This window comes from Aquila chrysaetos, chromosome 10 (assembly GCF_900496995.4).
Source record: "Aquila chrysaetos chrysaetos chromosome 10, bAquChr1.4, whole genome shotgun sequence".
Taxonomy (NCBI): Eukaryota; Metazoa; Chordata; class Aves; order Accipitriformes; family Accipitridae; genus Aquila; species Aquila chrysaetos.
Window position 1 is genome coordinate 13,978,060 of NC_044013.1, and position 20,628 is coordinate 13,998,687.

The following is a 20,628-nucleotide window of genomic DNA, read 5'->3' on the forward strand; positions in this document are numbered from 1 at the left end:
AATATCTCTTGAGATATAATTCAACCTGTCAATATGATTCACTCCTTTGGGAGTGGACAGAACAACCCAGTAACGGATGTCAGATGGAACCTGTTCAATACATCTCATATCAGACTGATCTAATGAATTCTGATGTTCCCACAGGCATGCACTGTCCACGCACATTGATATACATTCCATACGTACATACATTAAAAATATTTTTTCGGGGCTGCTGCTTTAATGATGTTCAGACATGAGGACTCCCACATTAGCAAGGAAGATTTGTCTAACGTTCAAGTTGCCGTATGTCATCAGTTTGGACAGAATCAGGTTAATGGGTTTTCGTAATTTATCATCTCACTTCCTAGTGCCTATATTAATTAATGTGAGAAATAATGAGTGCTGAAGTGGTGGGAAACAGAGGGGGAGAGCTCTTTTCATTTGACTGATTGGAGTATGTTGAGTGTGTCTTGCTCACCGTGACTTATGCCTTTGTCAACGGGAAAGGCATCACACCCTATTTTGGGATTATGTCTGAGTGGGGGAGTGCAGATTTGGCAGCAGCTATGGAATACATCAAGGATGGGCAACTGTCTTCAGTTTTTTCTTGGGGAAAAAAAGAAGTGGAAGGTCAGATGCTGGTTCTGGCTGCACAGCCATATTTTATTAGTTGAGAGCGAAGTACTGAGGCACATCGCACACATTCCATGTCTTCTCAGGTCATGACTACAGCTTGGTTTGGCTTCTGTTTGCTGCCTGTCCATCACTATTGATCAGGGACCTGCTACTAGTCTTCTGTTACAACCTTACCAAGAAAATTATTGTAATAGTAACAGCGCCAAACTTCGTTCTTCACTTCTGCTTCTTCTGCAGAACTGAATCATCCTTACTACACTTTGGCCAAGTTCTGACTTGTACATACACTCCTAGTGACTCACTTTGTGTGCTGCTTTGACACCACATCATGCCAGATTACCCAACATAGCTTCATCTGATGGTACCTGCACTTCATCTTAACTAAAAGACAATATAATTTCCATGTTTGGGCTTTTGGCTTCTGGTCCCCAGCTCTCCCTACAACTTGCTATGCACCTTGGATAACTATAGAATTACTAGCCTTTTAATATCCCTTTTAATATTTACTTTTTACTAAAAAATGTGGGGGGGAGAGGCTCAGATTTTTTGCAAGAAGTGCCTATGAAAATGAATGTGATGCTTCCATTAAGAAATACTTCTCTACTGAGGAAATATTCCAAAATTTTCCCTGCAGAAATAATATGTACAAATAAACCAAACTTATCTTTTCCCTCAGTCTTGTGAACCAGTGGTCAACCCGCTGAGGTACTCCCCGTCTTCACAAAGTTCTGTTTGGACTGAAGGACACCTATGTCCTACTGGGAACACTTTTACAGCCACCTCTGTCTCCCTAAGCTGCCTGTTTCAAACTGGTCAGAGGTGAGCAGCCCCATGAAGCAGAGGCCATAACCTGATGAGCACCACCTTGCACAGGAGTCCTGGGTGGACAAGAGTAGCTCTGACTCAAAACTATATTCTTAAGGGAAGGTCAGGTCCATTTTTACTTGGTATTAAATGGCTTTCCAGGTCCCTACCAGTCTGACTTGAGATCTGCTGTGAAATTGTTTTGCCTTGATACAGAAGGTGGATTTCCCCATCTCATATAAGTTTATGCAGAATCCACAGATCTCTGACCATTTTTTCCTACCCTTGGCTATAAGGCATCATGGGCTATTGGCAGGCTTTTTCAGGAAGATGAGCTATTCCCTGGGATTTCCTCTTTCACTGTGGAGAAACTTCAGTTCTGCATCACTGCAACGGTTCAGTCCCCAAAGCAACTCACATATAGAGTGTGCCAGTCCTTTCAAATGAGGGCCCTGGTGAAGGTGAGGGACTGCCATTCTCCATTTACATACTAGAAGGGAGATTACTGGATGCTGCGAGGGTTGGATGCTCTCAGTGAGTGGGTGAGTGGGTGGGTGGATAGATGCCTGACAGCCGCTGCCAGATGCTAGTGGACTTTTTGCATTTGTTGCAGTTACAAGATGGTTGATTCGCAGTTGTTGGGCTTCTGTAAGACTCCTACCTGGAAAATTCCTTTGCTTTTAGCCCATTTGTCCAGGTGCTGGAAATACTATTACATTTTATTGTTCTTACCTATTTTATTCTCAATAGGAAAACAATGTAAGTCTCCATATTCTCCCTATTACTTCACTCAGTGATAATGTCTTCCACATCATCCACTGAGCACTTGTGTCTAGAACTCAAAGATAGTGAGAACACGAAGATGCGAGCTCCATCTCTACCTCCCATAGTCCTAGTCTCTCTAAGCCTCTTCACGTAGAAGTTTCTATTTTCATAAAGCTATGCAGACTTCAGGCAATCAAACACAATCAAACTGGAAAATTGGCAAGGGTGGACAAAGCCAACCAGTCCAGAGGGCAGTAATGGAGAAAACTTGGCCCAAGCAGATGCCACTAAACTCAGCTGCACCAGCTCTGAGTGTGAGAGAGATGAGTACATGTGTCAGGGCCCTGAGGGTGTTAACAGTCCTGAGCAGCCTCAGCTGGGGCCTCCACCACCATCTCTGCCCACAGGCTGAGGAACCCCATTTAAGCTCAGCCCTGGGCTCCTTCTGTTTTTGCCTGAGCTGCGTTGGAGGAATGCTGGGCTGCAGCTCAGCCTGCCTGTGGCCTGTACTGATCTGGAGCCAGACCTGCAGGTTGACTTCCCTGCTTGACCTCGGACATGTTCCAACAGTGAGGACCTGTCTGGTGTTCACTGGGCTGTGTTTGACCCTGGCTGCTATCATCAGGCCTGATTCTGACTAGTGGATCGACTTCCAGCTTGACCCTGGATCTGCCTCGCTGTCAAGGGCTTCCCTGATCACTGGGACTCTTGACTGAGTCTGGCTGCTGTCTCGGGGCCTGCCCTGCTTGCACACCTTGGGATGGGTCCCTGTCCTGCTGCCAGCATCACTGCGCTTGGCTTCCTGTTCCCTAGGGAGCAGCCTGCCCTTGCTGCTCTCAGACATCATCTTCCTCAAAATGTTCAGCTTCTTTCTGTGCGTAGACTCCTCTTCTCTGCCAGGTAGACTGGTAGATCTTGGAGCGGTGAAGGCTTTCATGTATGTTATGCAAAATCCCAGTTTCTCTGAAGTCGCTTTGGGCTTTGCTGTTAGCTGAAATGAAGCTAGGACTGCCTCTAGAAGAGATGCAATCCCCAAACAACCTTAATTTAGTTTAACCCCAAAGCAGTAACCCTTACTGTTTCAGAGTAAGACTTAGATAAGGGGAATACAGTTTGGGTTTTGAGTGAGTTGTAAGATGCAGGAGGCAGTGCTGAGCTGCTGAAAGCAGGAGAACATGAAAGGGTTACTTTCCAGAGCCAGGTTGGAGTCTAAGGTTTGCAGACCACTTTGTGTGCTGTACATTTGGGGTTTGGAGTGAGAGAGGATATTCTCTTATTTTCCAGAGCTTCCTGAGAACACATGAAAACATCACATGCATCAGGTATTTCAGGTGAGCCTCAACAGCATCCATGGGCTTTGCCATGGTTTTATGGTCTTCACTTAACCATAATTTGCTTGGTTCCAAAGCAAACAACCCATTGTGGGAGGCCTTGTCAGGGAACAGCCTTTACTTAAGATTGGGAGAAAGGGCATATGAACTGTCCTGCAACCTCTGCACCAAGGATGGGACTTGGCTGCAACCAGGTAGTCTTAGCTGGTAGAGGCAGGATTTTATACTGTGCTGTGCGTATGGGGAGACTCATGTATCACTGTTTTCTTGCCTAGAGTATTTCTAAGAATAAGATGGGGGGGGTGACAAAAAAGTTTGGAAATGAGGAGAGGACACGCCTTGTAGAGGGAAAGGCAGGGTAGGGGCTTGGCAGCCCTGACAAAGCAGGGAGATATTGGTGAGCTTTTAGTAGGCGAGAAAGGGGAGCTGCCCTCACAGCAGGGGTGAGGTGAGCTTCATACACAATGTCAGATAGGCAGGAGTCATCTTGCTCCCCATCCTGGGCAGTGACTTAGTGTACCCACCCTGTCCCACCATGAGCCTCTATCACCGCTGTCTATTCACATGGCCAACAAACTGTTTCCACTTTCTTTAGCCAAGTCCTTTCTCTCTCTTCCATAGTGTCTGCCTTTCTTGCCTGTATCACCATTGTAGACCTGACACCATTTGACTCTTCTATGTTCCTATTGCATCTATCTGCTCCTCTGTCTCCAATTGTGCTTTACCTGGAGGAATCAGAGTAGAAGGTACTGAAAACCACCTTGTCCTCTTCAGCCTTCATCCCTTACATGTTTATTATCTGATTTCTCCTCTGACTGTGTCACTCCTACCCTGGGGCAAATTTGAGAGAACAAAACCCACTCTAGTCCCGTTATTTAAAGCACCACTGGAAGGCGCTCAGATACTCTGCTGATGTGTGGTGCAAAGTCCCTGACAGAGCAGCTTGACTGCAGAAAGGAATTAAAATATTGTGCACATAAGCCAGGAGAGCAACCACCCTCGCATCTCCCTGAGAGGAGGGAGTGCGTAATGGGGAGGGACATATAGTTATAAAATGAGATTCTCTGTTCCTTAGGGGACTGTTAAAACCAGTCAATATTTATGAAGCTTTTAGTCTGACTCATGCATTTTGTTCCCCCTTCTACGTGATTGTCTTCAGGACTCAGCTGTTGCTTGGCCTGTTACTGCCATAAAATTAGATGCTACGGTTTAACTATCCTTGCTTAGAGAAAGAAAAGGGAAAGGTCCAAGGCAGAGTGTAAAACAGCTCAAGTTGCCACCTCACTGCAAGCAACCAAGGGAGCATGCAGAGGGAAGCATCACCAGCTCCCATCAGATGGGCATCATACTAAAAAGAAGCAGCTCCTCGTGGTTAAGGTGATGGAGGGTAAGGATGCCTGCCTGGCTTTCATATCCACCCCGGGGGCTGTCAGGAAACCATTCAACTTCTCAGAGAACAAGCCAGCTCCAAAGTATCCTCCTGGAGTGAGGGGCTGAAAGAGTAATGCAGGAATGTGAAAGCATTGGATGTGGGAGAAGGCAGCCCATGGAGAGAAAGCAGGGAGCAGAGGCAGTTGTGGTATGATTCTCAGCTCTGTCTCTTAATCCTGAGCTGGAGTATCTCTTCCAGGCTCAGTCTCCCATCCCTACTGACTGGGGTTACTTGGCTGAGGTGATGAAGGCAATATAGAAACCTTTTCTGCTTTGAAATGTGCTGTGACCTGCTGATCTCAAAGTAATTTCCAGTGATGCTCATGAATGGTAAATATTGGTGTGGCTGTGTAGGGACTAATCTGACCCCTGTGCCAGGACAATGTCCTGAAGAGGCATGATCTGGAATGACCTGGTTATACCATCAGATTTACCTGAGCTTGATCCCCCCCCTGTTCTGATTCATCTTCTGCAAGTCCTGAGTCCATCCTGGATGATGAGTTTGAGCAGTGCCCGTGAACCTGGCAGAGACACCGAGTGCTGTGAGGTGTATTTGCAAGAGCAGTGTCACCTACAGAAGCTAGTCTCCCAGTAAAGGCAGTGGAAGTAGGAAGGCTGAGAGTGATTTGGAGCAGGAGCCTGCCTAGTTTTCTGGACAACCTCTTCCCTCTCCATCATTCATAGGACATGAGAGAACAGCCACTTGTGGAAATGGCAACTGAGGTAACAAAGCAGTACGTGGCCAACAAGAGGCAATTTCTAGAGCTGGGACTTGCCCTCCCCAAACATGGTTACAAGCCCATCACCCTGCCAATAATGGCAGACCTCAGCTCATTTATTCTTTCTAGAAGATCGGTATCAGTGGTCACTATCACTTATCCTGTGAGCATGTAAAGCCAGGAGGACCCAAAGTGGTGGTCTGGCACGTTGCTTCCGATGGAGCTTGCCACCATCTGGAAAGAGGGGAAAAGTAAAGGGAACCAAGCATGAGATGTGTTATCTCTACTGACTAGCATCAGGCTGTGCTAGGCTGCCTGAGCTTGTCCCCAGGGAGCTGATGCATCTCTCCAATGAGGTGGAGAGCCTAGCTTGGCCACCAAAAAGCCATATGTGCATATTAGGGTGGCACTTGAGATGGGCTAATTGGTCTGGCTTCTGGGTGAAATTGCCAGGGTTGCTGGACTGGTTCTGGGATAGCTTCTGCAGAGCTAGCACACAGGGTGCTACCTGCCTGGAGGGGGTTATGTATTTGGAAAGTCCTAGTCCCTCAGAAGTTCCAAGGCTGCTGGTGGGGAGGCACTGTGTCCTCCAGACCACGCTGCAGCCACTGCTGGTAAAATTCACTGGCTGCTGCACAGGCTGATGTGGACTTGGCAGCTCCCAGTGTGACCGCACAGGAATGAGCTGCCTCCTGATTTTTCTTGTTGCAGATGTTGGGCTGAAGATGCTCAGTGCTACCTGCATCAAGGACCTCTGCAAGGATCCTTTGGTGTGGTCAGCAACCATCATATGGGAATGAGTGTGTGCATCCACCTGTCTGAAAGTTTCCCCTGAATTTTGCACACTTCCTTCTACTTCAGTCAGCCACCCTCAGTAAGTCTAAATTGAATGTAACTTGTACATGTACCACTTTGTGTAACATGGCCACATAGACAAGGTTGGGTGATTTCCTGCTAAAAATGCTGGTTGGGGCACTTTTAAAGTTGTGGAGGTCAACCTTGTGTGCTAACAGTGCCAACTTTCACACTGCTGTTCCCCTTTTTTGCTCTTCCTCCTCTCAGCTCTCATCACCTGGCCTTTTGGTTTATTGAGAAATGTTACCCATTTTTTTGGAAAACTCTTACTACAGGTCACCCAAGGGAGGGCTTAGAGGGTACACAGATCTGTCTTGTTTTGAGGAAACTTGCACAGGCAACCATAATCCTTGCATTTTGGAGAGCCTGTCTTTTTACTTAGCTTTTCATTTGCACCCAGGGCTGCTGAGACTCCATGATAGCTTCTGCACATGCAAAATAGTGTTTTGTTGAGTGAACAACAATGCTTTGTGGATGTAAACTTGCATATACAAAATCATGACTTGAAATGAGGGATCCAACTGAGACTGTAGAACACATCCATCCCTCACCTTTTGGCCTGCTTGCCACCCTGCAGCTTGGGAAACAAGGCTGGCAGCAGTGATAACACAGGAATTTTTTTTTTAAATCTATAAAAGGATGGGCAGGTGGAAATCAAAAGAGGTGATTTTTAGGTAGACCTAGAAATTTTTGAGGGTGGAATATAGCAAACTCCTTGCTAGGCAAGAACTGCACTGACTTCAGCCCCCACCAGACTCCTAACAACATCAGTGTGCTGATGTTTCATCCAGGCAGTAGTGACTGTGAATAGCTGAGAACGGCCAATGTGCTTCACCACTACCTGCCATATTTATTAGGCTTCTTATGCCTCTGTTGTGTGGGCTTGCAGGCACCTCTCTGCAGAGCACTAAGTGAATAACATACTGTTCTGGTGGGTTCTGCTCTTCTGACTTACAAGTCTAAGGAAAGATGCACAGCAGATGAGGGAAGAAAGTAGCAAATGTACTACTTTTAGTATTACTTCTCACTTTCATTGGTAAAGGAGATCTTTTGGAAGGCATTCGGTCTCTTTTGCTGATGTGAAACTTAACACTGTTTCACTTGAGGGGAAAAAAAAAAAAAATCACCAAAACTACAACCCTTGCAAGCGTATATGTAAAATTGCGGGCAGAGATGCAGAGCTAATTTGCACCTTGCAGTTTCTAGGGTAGCCTGTACAAACATCTGCTCTGTGCAAGTAACCGAGCTGTCAGCAGCAGCATCATACCTGACTTCAGATTGCACGGGTTCTCTCTCCAACCTGAAAGTCAACAAAAGCCCTTGTTCTGTAAATGCACAGCTCATGATTTTCCTAGTGCCCCTCATTATGTTACATGTAAGCACAAGTTTAGTTTCCTCTTTGTTCATTCTTTGCAATCATCCCATTCATTACCCCTGGTGTGCTTTATAATACCTTAATCCTTGCAGGCTCCTGCTCTCCTTGTTCTTCAGGGAGCCTGAATTCCTACAGGCACCATTCAGCTACCTACAGAAATTGCACACCTGCTTCTTGGTGCTCCTTGCCAATGCTGTAATGTTTGCTTCCTCTCATCGGCCCCTTCTGGCACAGGACTTCAAACCTCTCTTGAAGCGTCTTAGCTTAGAAATGCAGGGAGGTTAATGACTGAAGTGGGTCAAAGAGGAGAAAAACAAAAGCACGTGTCCCCCAGCTCAGGTGAGAAGGAAGGTCAGTCTCCTGGCATCAGTCACCACTGGACCCACAGGTTTTGGACATGGGTTTGTGCAGCACCTGATATCATGAGACACCTAGAACCATTTTATTCCATCCCTTTGCACTGACCATTAAGTGATGCACACATTCCAGCCAGTAGGATCATTATGGTCTGTGTCTATTCCCACAGCAGCCTCATCAGTTGGAAGTTAGCCTTGCCATCATAAAGGAAACTTTAACAAAGCCTGTTCTGTTGAAAGTGAACATCTTGATGAGGCCTAATTTATTTCACAGTTGTTGTTATCCTGTTGACCTAAAATGACAGCAGGACACTTGGAGAAGTGCCCAGTTTATTTAAGAAGCAAGCACAAAATTGTCTCTCCCTGTCTGCAGGAAATGCTTAGCAGCGTAAGGCACTGCTAGTACCTGGTCCCAATGCTCTGCCTGGCAGCTCCTGCCACTAAAAGCTCACTACGGCTTTTCTAAGGGCCAGCCCAGATTGTGTTGCTTTTATCTGTCTTTAACAGTTCCAGCCTCTACTTTGCACATCCCTTCAGGAGTGTTTTCAGTGCTGTGAGAGCTGGGAAAGTGTTGTGTGGTGCACTAGCATGACAATCTGAGTACACTGCAGGAGTGACATGTGTTTGGGGGCAGGATCAGATGCCTGGGGGCAGGTAGGGAAAGTGCCCAGTCCTGGGGCTCCCTGGGGTTTAGGACTTGTGTGGTGGCACAGTCCCAGCTGTAGTGCCATCTCTGAGCCCCTGCCCACAGCTGTCTGCTGGAGCACACTCCTCACTGATCATGGTGTGCCGGGTATGTGGGGTGTGCCATGGCGAGTAGCTGCTGGAAAGCACGGAGACGAACAAGGTGCACAGTGCAAGGCCAAGGGTCCAGGGTCGCAGGTTGCAGCAAGGAGAAGTCCAACTGTATATAAGGAGAAAGATCACCATGAGCAAAGAATGGAACAAGAGCTCAGAGAGGTGATCTCGAGCCTTGGAGATTTTCAAAACTCAACTGGGCGAGGCACTGAGCAACCTCATCGGATTTTGAAGCCAGTCTTGCTTTGAGCAGCGGGTTGGACTAGAGCCCTGCAAATTCCCTCCGGAGTGAAGTTACTCCATGAGAGAAGAGTTAAAGGTGTGTGCTGTGCACTTCAGCTCAAATTCTGCATCAGCTTCCCAGCTGCTTTTGTCCTGGGAAATGAGATGGGCTTGTCTTCCAACAGAAGCTCCTGTGAGATTAAGTACCTGCTTTTATAAAAGATTGAAGTATCGTCTTATTATCTTAAATAAAAGAAAGTGGTTAGTCTTCCTAGCTTTATTGGGATTCATCTACCCACTGCAACATATACCATTTGTCAAGCTAGATGCTGTACAATTTGCACGGGAAAAGCTGGTGTCAGTCTAGCAGAACAGAGAAACACCTTCCACGCTTTTTGCCTAGAAGCAGCAGCTTTTAGACACAAGTGAGAGTTTGGAGGGTGATCTGAGATCTACCACAATGAGGAGCCCTTTGGGACCATAAGATGTGATGCTGCTGCAGTGTTAGCATTATATCAGTAACTTGTTCCCTGGATCCTGTTTAATCCCCTCTCATCCTCCATCCCGCTGTGGTCATTTTGGGGTTTTGTAGCTGTGTTTGAAACCTTCTATAATCTTCCAGTGATTCATGCCATCTTCCCATCTTGGAGATCTCATCTGAATACATCGCTTAAAAATCAAGCGAAGATGAGAGGGAAGTCCAATGTCAAGAACGCAAAGAAAATACTTTGGTGTGTAGGACTCTGCCTTAGGGACCAGTGTTGACAAATGCTGTTCACTGGTTTTGCTTGTGTTACCCCTCCCAGGAGCCTGTTCCAGCCTTTCTGTGCTCTGACAACTAGAGATGCTCCCCTTATTTCCAGCACCAAAGAAAATAATGTCACTTATGTTGTCTCCCTTTAGTTTCCTTGGGTCCTAGCAGAGCTCACCTTCCAACTGCTATCACTGAGCTTCCGCAGATCTTGCAAAAACAAATAAATTTGCATGTTTAAGGGAGCCCCAGGAAGGTGTGAGGAGCCACATAATTTGTGTAGTAGAAACCTGAGCACAGGATCCTCAGGAACTACTCTGCTGTGATCCTGAGCATCGGTTACCAGATCTTGCTTTAGTGAAGCTACACATAGCCAGGAACACAGCTCTGTCTTAACAGCAGCCAAAGTCACATCAGTCCAACGTGGTATCTCTTGAGGGCAGTGCAGATTATGACTAATTTATGTTGCTGGTTTTGGCCCTAGCCAGACAACTTAATATGATACAAATTCATTACTGAAGACTAGAGCAAAGAGCTGTGTGCATGGAGTAAAACGCATGATCACTGGGCTGGACAGCATAAAAACTGTGTTCATAAATGTAGGGTCATAAAGGTAGCTCTGTTGCATTAAAGCTGCTGTGTAAATGTGAATGCTTCAGGCTTTCAGCTTCTGCTGCTTTGTATTGAATACCTTATACCTAGAGAAGGGCAGGAGAAAACCATATTCCAGTTTTGGAAAGCTGTGACCTGTGTCAGATCAGTACGTTCTGTGCTGCTTCTCCTGTATATTCCCGGTTGCTTGGCCTCTTCTTTCATCCTCACTTTTGTCCAATAAGAAATGATTATTCAGCGATCAAAAAGCTTGATTAGGGAAACGTGAAGGATGTCCAGAGGAACATACTGAGCTCAGAAAAACTCAAATTTAGAAGAAACTAGAAAGGGACTTTTAGACCCTTCCTTAGTATGGAGCTGGCTGTGACCACGGGGATTATTTGCAAGCAGTCCAGTTGTATTGCTTGTGTGAATGGCAGGGGGATTAGAGGGAGGAGCTGGGCAGAGCTGGGACTGTGACAGGAGATAATCTGTGTGAGCTGCCCCTTGGAGGGACAAGACCCTGTGACTAATCCCCATCTGTAGGATCATATGGAGTGGCTGTGTAGCAGGGGTCATCCTGTGTACCACTCACCTCTCGGTAAATGGGTACGACGGCCTTCTAGGCAGAAGTCTCATCAGCTCTCAGCATGTGTCAGCACACAGGAGAGGTGTGCTAGGTGCACGTAAGTGAGAAGGGATCATAAATATAGACAATTCCCTGACCTTTTCTGTGGAGAAGGCTGAGAGATTGAAGGAAAGCTAAAGGCAGTCAGACTAAAGACAAAGTCTATGCATGCCTGCTTTGGGGATGATGAAGTGACATTCAAAAGGAGCAGAATTAAGGAGAGGCAGTTCCTGAGTTTCAGAAAACAGGACTGGAAAATTCTGGAGTAGCACAAGGCTGAGCCTCTGGAAATCGATTCTTTTTTTGCAGTCAGTGTCTTTAATGTTTTTACTTTTTAATAAAATTGAGGTATTACTCCCTCTGCCATTTTTTCTGACATCTGACATCGCACTATGTCTCCCTCTCAGCTCCCGCCGCAGTCGCAGTCGCCCAGGGCACAGAGCTGCCCGGAGCCTGTTGGAGAGGGGGAGCAGGGGATGGGCTCAGCCCCCTCTCACCCTTGCATCCCCGTACTCGCCAATGGCGGAGGGGCCATGGGACACTGGAATAGAAGCTGGAGGCCGCTCGTTTCAAATGTGGTAATATTGACTTCATCTGCTGCTTGCATACTCCTGAGATACACGCTTTTTTAGGATCAAAACGCTAAACAGGCGACACGAGTGCTTGGTTGTGCCGAGCACAGCCCAGAGCAGCTCACACATCCCTAAACCCCAAATCCTCTTCCTCTTGTCTCCTCCCCTTTGCCCAGGGGACATCATCTCATGCTGCTGCTTTGCTGCTGGAAAACAAAGGTGGACTGCAGCTGTAGGTCCCCCCCACCTCTGCTGAAGGCTGGCTCTAACCTGTACGTGGCAGAGCGCTGCTGGGGTTCAGAGGCCTCTCAGGGTGCTCCTTGGCCAGAAATCTCTCCTCCGCACTGCCCTCCTCGAGATGTGCCCGTCCCGACAGCCAAGCTCATCTCATCCCCCTTACTTCCCCTCCCTGAAGGACAAGGTGCACCGGGCAGGGGCTGTGGCAGCCGCCGAGCGGTCGACTCGTTTGAGGCTCGCCCCGGGGGTGCTGTCGTTTCCCCGGCCGGCGGGACGCGGGGAGGCACTGGGGTCGGACGGCTCGGGAAGGGGCAGCGGGGGCAGAGGCACCCGGATCCGCCACGGGAAAGCGCCGGGGGACCCGGGCTGTCCGAGCGGTTTGAAAAGCCGCTCCGGCGGCAGTTGGGGGTCTCCAGCCCCGCCCCCCCCCCCGAAAATAAAGCCCACAAAAAAGAAGGGAAAAAAAGTAAAATTAACTATAAATAAACGCGCTCGGAGGCTGCCCGCCCCGCTCAGCTCCTGCCCGAGCGCCGCTGGAGGAGGGGAGGGGGGAAAAAAACCCCGGCCCCCCCCGCCCACCTCCCCGGGGGAGGGGGGGAGAGGGGCGGCGAGCGGCAGCCCCGCCCCGCCCCGGCGCTTTCTGTCCCCTCTCCCGCGCCGTACGGCCGGGCGCACCGTCTCCATCCGCTGGCAACTTTGTAGCGCGGGGCGCGGGCGGCGCCGCCGCGGCTGTGCCCTCACCCGGGGGGCGAGGGCCGAACCCTCCCGGCCCCGGCCGCCCAGTCCACCCCGCCATGGCCGGGATCGGCATCGACCACTCCAAGCTGCCCGGAGTCAAAGAAGGTAGGGGTCACCCTTGGGGGGGGGGGGGGGGGCTGGACGGGACGGTGCGGTTTGGGGGGAATTGGGGGAAGAAAGGAGAGAAGCTTTTTTTTTTTTTTTTTTTCCGAAAAAAAAAATTATTGTTTTAAATTTTCCGGCCGCGGGGGCGGTTCGCGGCGCTCGCCGTGCAGCCGGGTCAGCGTGGAGGGGGGCTCCGTGCTCCGGCCGCGACAGGGACGCGCGGGGCCCGTCGGGGTTGGCGGGAGCCGTCCCGCTTCCCCCGGCGTTGCCTTCAGCCGTCGTGCGGGTGGGAGGGAGGGAGGGAAGGGAAGGCGGAGGGCCGGCGGGGCCGGCCGGCGAGAAGCGGCGTTAGCTTGAGGGAGAGCCGCGGCCGCCCTCCCAGCCCGGCTCTCGGCTCCCCTCCGCGGGGCGGGGACGCGCCGCTTCTCCCCGGGAGAAGGCGAGGAGCGGCGCTGGGGGAGGGGGCCAGCCCTTTGTCTGCGCCGGGGCCGGGGCCGAGGCCGCCGGCGGCGCTTCTGCTCCGCTCCGCGCCCCCCCCCCCCCCCGCCGCGCCCGGCCGGCCGGCGGGGCGGGGGTCGGCGGGGCAGGACTGCGAGCCCGGCCGGGGTCCGCTCCCGCGGGAGATCAGCCTTTTGCTGTGGAATAGCGGGGAGACCCTGCGGGGGGTATTGACATGCAAATGCGTTCCTCGCAGTTAACGGCTCGGCTGGGCTTGGCGGCTCCGCTCGGGGCATTTTAAAAATGGGAGCAGAACTGTGACTATCCACAAATGCGGTGATTTGAGGGGGACTGGCGACGTTGAGGTCCCGGTTAAAAATATTGGAGCCTACGGGGTTTTTGTGAGGACTTTGGCTCTGGAGCACCAAGCGTTCTCCTCCGCCCTGCAAAACCCCGGTGCCCCCCGGAGTGCAGGGGAAGGGTGGGCTGTAAGCGGCCCCGCTGGCTTTCTGGGGGCCTGGCTGCCGCGGCGGCGTGTGGCTGCCGGTTTAGCCTGTGCTCGGTACACGGACTTGGCCTCAGCTTCCCTGTTAGCAGAGTATCTGCTTCGCATGTGTGCCTTTAAGGTTAATTAAAGGTGCTGCGGAGCTGCTTTGGGTTTAAAAAGCTTTGTGCGAGGTAGAGTCTGTGCTTTCTGACAGTGATATAAATCTGCATAAGCTCTGTCAAAATCCAGTTATTTGAGGTTTATACTGTAGCAATGGAGAGCACGGTGTGCCTGTCTAAATACAACAAAAATTCCTTAAACTTGTTTTCCTTGCCACCGGCCATTTCTTTTTCTTTTTTTTAAATTTCAATTTTTACAAAATAGCAAGTGTGAATTTGATGGTTCAGCTAGTCAAGAGTAGAAGGTGTATGTCTGTGCAGGGAGCTGGAGGTCCCTTTTGACCTCTTGTCATCTTCTAATGCTTCACTTCTTATTGCTACTGGAAGAAAAGTAATATCCATGTGCTGAAGTTTTAGGGGTTAATGTTGGTCCTACTAAGTCATTAGCAAAATTGTTATTGGTCATTTTAGTGTGGCCAAGATCTCATCCTTAGAGCCTGTCCGTACAGGGTTACTCAAGAAAATTAATCCAATTAACCTTTCCAGTGGATTGTTTAAAGTGAATTAAATCCCTGTATAGATGTTCCTATTCAGAATTGAAGTAGCCTTGATTTGATTTAGCTTGATTCATCTTTGAAGTGAACTAACTGGACTGAGTTAAAGTCGCTTATGTGCTGAATGAAAGTATGTTTACAGGGTTGCAACGTAGCTCAACCAGCCCTTGGTAAATTTACACCTATGGTTAGTGTGGATTAGGTTTCAAGAGTGTCCTGATACAACGATCTGTTGTTACCTGATAGCAATTGGATTAAAGCAGTGTCGCAGAGCAGCTCCAGCGTGCAAAGTAGATGAGGCCTGAGCCATGTTCTGCAAAGCCTCAGGCATGTTTCACGCTTTTAGTTCAGTAGCATCATTTGTTTTTATTGTGGAAAGTGTTGAAACTGAGCTATGCTTTGGATTAGATCTTTTCATGCTTGGTGTTAATGCCAGCCAAGGAAAAAAATGCATTGCCTTCCATACCTAGGGAAATATTTGTTGTTTCCTGATAGAGAAATCACTGTTGATCCTTCTGGAAAAACATTCCCTTTCTTCATTTCGGGTAAAGGTCAGCTTAGTCGTTCATTAACAATGAAGAACATTGTTTTGGTTTGAGTAGTTTGTTCTTCACCAGACCTACTTTGGGAGGGGAGGTGGTGTGTCCAGGTTCTCCCTGGCTGCAGGTAGTTGGTTGGGACTGCTGTGAGACAGCATCACCCTCCTCTTCTGGTGTGGTCTCAAAATAATGAGGTCGTTTCTGTGCAGTGATGGCAGTGAAAAACTGATAACTGTAGCTACGTGCCGCAGGAAGCCTTGCTTCTTGTGTTTGCTTTCTTTTTTATCTTTAAAAGTATTTATATTAGCTGAAGGTCTGATATAGATGGCATTTTGCCAGTGGCAACTGCTTCAGCCGGTCCAGGTTATTTTGTGGGCAGGGGTTTACTGGTGTAAAATACACCCTCAAAACACTCTTTTTCTAGTATAAACTAGACCTTGGTGCTGCAGCCTGGTGTTACAGGGCCATTTTTCCATGGGCAGTAAAGTGGATGTTCTGACCATTGTGGTCAGTAAAGCTCTTGTAAGTTATTTGCTGAAGGTTTTGGTGTTAGTTGCAATCTGTGGGCTGAGTTTCTCTGCCTGTATTTCTATTCGCCTCTCAAGTGTCTGTGACATTTTCTCTTTTCACAAAGCAGCTTTTGCTGTGTGCTCTTTTGACCCACCCCAGGGGATTGCTCAGCTCTGTGTGTGTAGATCTTTTTTACTAGAGGTCTCGTTTGTGAGCCTTTTGGGGACAAAAGCATCCTGGAAATATTATTTTAATTAGTTACTTCTAAAGCAGATAAAAGAAACTGGCTTGGGCTGTGCTTGGTCTGTATTTGTCTCATCTCCCGTGATCTGATGCATTACTAGCAGCTAAAATGGGGAAGGGCTACACCCCGTCCTTGGCTGCCTGTTTTAAATGAGCTCTTCGGTGCAGCTCCCCATGCCATCTCAACGCACTGCGTGTTGCCTCTTGGACCTGGGAGGCATCCCAGCCTGTACGCGGGCGGGCAGGGCTGCACGGGAGCTGTTCTGGGGAGGTACTTTGGAGCTGTGCAGACCTTGCCTCTCTCTGGAGGATGTACCTGTGGTCCCATCCGCTGTTGCTGCCTTTGCCAAAGAGCTGAGGTCTAGGGCAATGGCTTTGCGAAGGGGATGCCTGTCTGCTAAGACTGAGGCTCAGTCCCTCGTCCAGTGCAGTCTTGAAGAGCCATCAGTTGTTAGTGGTGGCAGGCAAAACCCAGGTATGGTCTTCCTCGCCAGGAGCTCCTGATTTTCCTGCCAGTTTGAATCCTCTGTGCGGAGAGAAAAGGCGGGGGGGGGGGGGGAGAGGGACCCTGAACTCTGCCCCAGCAGTGTACAGCTCTTTGGAACTGTGGAAAATTGCAGTGGCTTAAGTGTTTTTAATTTTATTTTTAGTAATACTATAAAGAAGCATAAGGGCAGTATGTCTGTGCCAGTCATTAGAACTAACCCTGCCACACTGCTGTCTCTGGAGCTCCAGCCTTGACAAAGGCTGATTGTGCCACTCGTGCTTGGAGAGACATGGCAACAATGCTCGCACTGTGGTTTCTACTCTTCATTAAGCATCTGATTTGACTTTCTGAAACTCCTGAGCTGTACATTCAAATGCTGCTAGTTGTAGTCTGCTGCCAGAGAGGCCAGTTTCCCAAACATGGTAGTAAAAGGTACACCTCTGACTGCAGCCTCGGGGAAACAGGAAGGGCTCGAACCTTTATTTTCCGTCTTGGCAAGGCATTCTCAAGGGCAGGCAGCCTGGCTGGCTCTCTTTTGCCTTAACATAGATTGAATAAAAGTTTGCTGTAAGCATCAGTCTTCCTCCCAACCACAGCACCTTCCCTCCGATCTCTGCAGCTTAATGTGGCCTTCGCTGAGACTCCTGCAATAAAAACCTCCTGGCTGCTGACTTTCTCAGTGATCGGGGAAGGGAGTCAGCTCTGAGGTGTGGTGTCTCGGGCTCCTATGGAACAGACTGATGTTATTGGCTTGTATCAGGGCTTTTGGTGCCTGTGTGAGCTAAGCAACATGACAGTGGACAAGAGAAACTTGATATCTGTCAAAGGTGGAAGTGGGTTCAGAAAGTGTTGATGGCTGGCCCGGTGTCTGGTGAGGAGGTATTCTCCTTCAGGATTTTTCAGGAGGCTGGTGTTGAGAGATGAGGTATCAGCTGTAGTCATGTGAAGGAAGGGTTGGCCTTTAACTGGATTAGTTTAATCAGAGCAACAATTTAGAGAGCAGCTGAGGGTCAGCCAGGTCACTGTGAAGCCACCTGTCCCATGCCCTTTGGCTCCAGCTGAGATTTTTCCTTGCAGCATGATGTGCAGTCTCATGGTTTTCTGCTTTGTGACTTCCTTGGAGAAGGGCTCTGAAAAATTCCGACAAGCTGGATGGCTCGAAGGCGATGAGGAGGTGGAGAGTGATGGGACATAGACACAGGCTTTTTTTTCTAGGTCACTGGTTCATGTCCAGCTCTTCTGAGTAATAGGAGGTCTCTTTTTCCAGCATGCATGAATTCAGTAGCTAAGGCTGTGGTACTCATTTCACTTCTGGTTAAAGCTGGGTGAAAGTTTTATTATGCATTCAGTTGTTCTGGGTCTGCAGCGCTTGGCAGAAGAGATGGGCAGGATTAGCATATTTCATGCTCTTGGCTCCAAAACACAACTGAGCAGGCAGGTCTGCCTCCTCCCATCCCTTAAATCCTTAGCACTTGTCCTCTGCGAGCTGCCGTGGAGGTTGTACCGAGGCAAAAAGATTGCTCAAAAAGCAGACTTTGGCAGAGAGGAGCTTACAGACTCACGTTGATGCCTTCTGCAGAGATGTTTCCTTAGTTACTGACAAGTTTTTGGACTGGGATAAGAGGGGGCACAGTCTGTTTTGCCCTGGTTCCTGGGGATTCAGGGAGGTGTGTGGGGGGTGGCTTCCCCCATTTGTGATACTAGGACATTGGCCATCACCCATTGCTGCTGTCTGAGTAATGATCCCAGCTGAGCGGTGTGTTGCAGACAGCATTGTGTTTGCTGTGACCACAGGCCTCTGTTTAATCTTTAATTTCCTGTGGCCATGAGCAACGTCAGAGGGTGTGCGCCTGCCAGGCGGGAGTTGGAGATGGCTGCTGCAAGGAGCAGGAGAGGCCAGTCCTGCTCTCTCTGGGCACAGGGAAAACCCTGCTTAGAGAAGCAATGGGATGTGCCTTGGGGCTGTGTGAAACTTCCGTGTTTTGCTGGAATAAGCTTTCTTTTCCTTGCTCAGAGACACCCAGTTCACATGAATGTGGTGATTTATAGGACGAAGTGACATGTTCCCTCCCTGCTTCCTCGTCCCCTTCCCAGAGTGTTCCCAGCTGGCTGGCTTCCCACTCGCTCACTGCCGCTCCACTGCCTAGTGCTGGTTTGGAGGCTGAAGGACTGAGGAAGGAGGTTCGTCTGCTGCTAAAACTGCCTTAAAACTCGAGAAACTTAGGTCCGGTTTCTGGTGTGGTACTTGCTGCTGGCTTGTCCTTTTGTCTTCAAAAAGGTGATAAAGGTATTTGCTGTTCTGCTGCTGGTGGCTTGCACTGCAGGAACAAAAGGGCATTTGCTGGGCATTTCCACTGGGACAGCAGGGCTGCCGTCTCCACGAAGGCTGCTGTGTGTCAAGGAGGCTCTGTGTTTGCCTTATGGTGCTGGCTTTTCCACAGGACACATGATGGGACCTTGTGGAAGTCCCTTGACACTTCATTTATACTTCCTTTTTAAAAATAGAAATTGGAGCCTTCCCACTGTTTTCTTTCTCAGTACGTGAAAAGATACCCCACGGCTCGTTGAGTGAGTGCTATATGGCCTTGGCACTGTACGGCAGCTGGGAGAGACTTTAGCAGGGCTGGAAAGAGAGCAGGAGGCTGCAGCATCACACTGTATGTGTAAGAGATGCAAGGCAGGGCTGTTGTGAACATTGCATTGAGCAAAGGAGACCAGGTAGGCCTGGGTGCTCATAAAATCTACCCTGTAACCCCAGGCACCTTGTATATTAACCTTGCCAGAAGTGTTACTTTCCCTGGGGAGAAAGGTGTGGATGAAAGCCTGCTCAGAAGCCCGGCGCAGCCCTTCTGCCCCTGCCCAAGGATTTTGTGTCAGGCTCCAGAAGCTCAACTGATGATTATTTTAATTGCACACCAACCCACGGTGCCACCGCCACGATGCTCCGTCAGCCAAATAAAAATAGTGAGATCTTTCTGACTCAGGCCTGAGTTGGTAGCAGTTTGGTCTGTGCACTCTTGACAACCCTGCCTGCGGCGAGTGCTGTTCAGGACAGAAAGTTGAAGTGAGTTTGCAACTGAGTCACTCCACTTCTCTTTTCAAAGGAGGTGTAAAAAGCTCTGTGCAGTAAAACTTTTGAGTTCCTGAGTGCATACGGGTATGGTTTGTTCTCTTCCCAGCCCTTCTGCCGAACCAGGACTTGGTGGTTGGAGGAATCGGCTTAAGAGGAAATATTGTGTGGGCTCAGCATCTGGTGTTCAGTAAGTGATGACAAAGGGGAAGAGGACATAAATGAACAAATATTTGAAGGCGCTGAGAGACAGGCATACCTTAAGGACACTGATGGGGCTGACCTGAGAAGTAAAGGGACAAAAGGGAGGAAGGAAGTTTATGCAAACAGGAATATTTCCTGCCAGCGAGAGGTGGGTTTTTGTTTGTGGGTTGTTTTTTTCTTTCTGCAGAAACCTCTCCAAAAGACACGGTGCGTATAGCTTTGGCCCTTTGCAGCCAGACAGGACAGGAGGCTGGAGCGTGCCCCGGCAGGGAATGTTCCTCCCAGAGGGACTGTCACCACTGACCTGGCACACGGGCTGGGGAAGTGCTGGCCTGGCTCCGGGCAGCCTTCCCCAGCGTGGGTGGAAAGCTTCTCCCCCTCTGCATGGCAGAACGGCTTTGCACTGCAAGAGCACCTGAGCTTATCGTATATGTCTGTTACGGATATGGCAAACATTACTTGTGGGATCCTGGTAGGAAGAAGTTTTTTCTCACTCTGTTCTGAAGTTAGTTTTATTATTGGGGTGCTGGCTGGTGGGATGGGGAGGATTTATGTCCTAAATTAACCAGTGCCTCCTGGAGCCTTTGGCAGTGCTGCTGGGGGCTGGGGTGAAGCAGTGGAGGACAGCAGGGAAAGACCTGGGAATTTTCCAAGCCGCCAGGGTGTTGGCTGTTTTTGTGGCGTGCAGAGAGCACTGCTGTTCACAGGGCTGCACTCTACTGCAGGCGATTCGGTCGGCGCCAGGTTTCCGAAGGAAGTTGGTGTGGGGAAGAGGCTGGGCTCTCCTGACCTTATTTGCAGTGCTGGAGGGACTGGGTCCTTGGCTAGGGCTGCATAGCCCTGCCTGCATTCCTCACATCCCTGATGCAAGGTGGAAAAGGCAGGTTTGCTTCCAGCTCTGATTACTGTGCTCAGTTACGTGGTACTCCAGGTGGCTGGCATTGCCCAGAGCATCATCTCTGGCCACGTAACAGGTGAACTTGTTAGGTCCTGATTTTAATTGTCCTTTCTTTTTTTTTTTTTTTTTTCAGAAGCTGCGAGTATACAGTATCACCTAAAGGTGATTTAGCTCCCAAAACAA

General features: G+C 49.2%; 1 protein-coding gene across 3 annotated transcripts in view; it reads left to right on the top strand.

The window, feature by feature from the left end:
• The first annotated feature begins 12,686 nt into the window (after window positions 1-12,686).
• Window positions 12,687-20,628, top strand: part of CCDC50 (coiled-coil domain containing 50) — a 45,292-nt gene continuing 37,350 nt past the window's right edge. The window contains exon 1 of one of the 3 annotated variants that reach the window (XM_041126728.1): window positions 12,687-12,896. In XM_041126728.1, coding sequence (XP_040982662.1) covers window positions 12,848-12,896 — 49 coding nt within the window. In that variant the 5' untranslated portion in view covers window positions 12,687-12,847. Of the gene's footprint in view, window positions 12,897-16,140; window positions 16,262-20,628 lie in introns of those variants that run through there. The other 2 variants (XM_030028046.2, XM_041126729.1) reach the window with 2 other exon arrangements.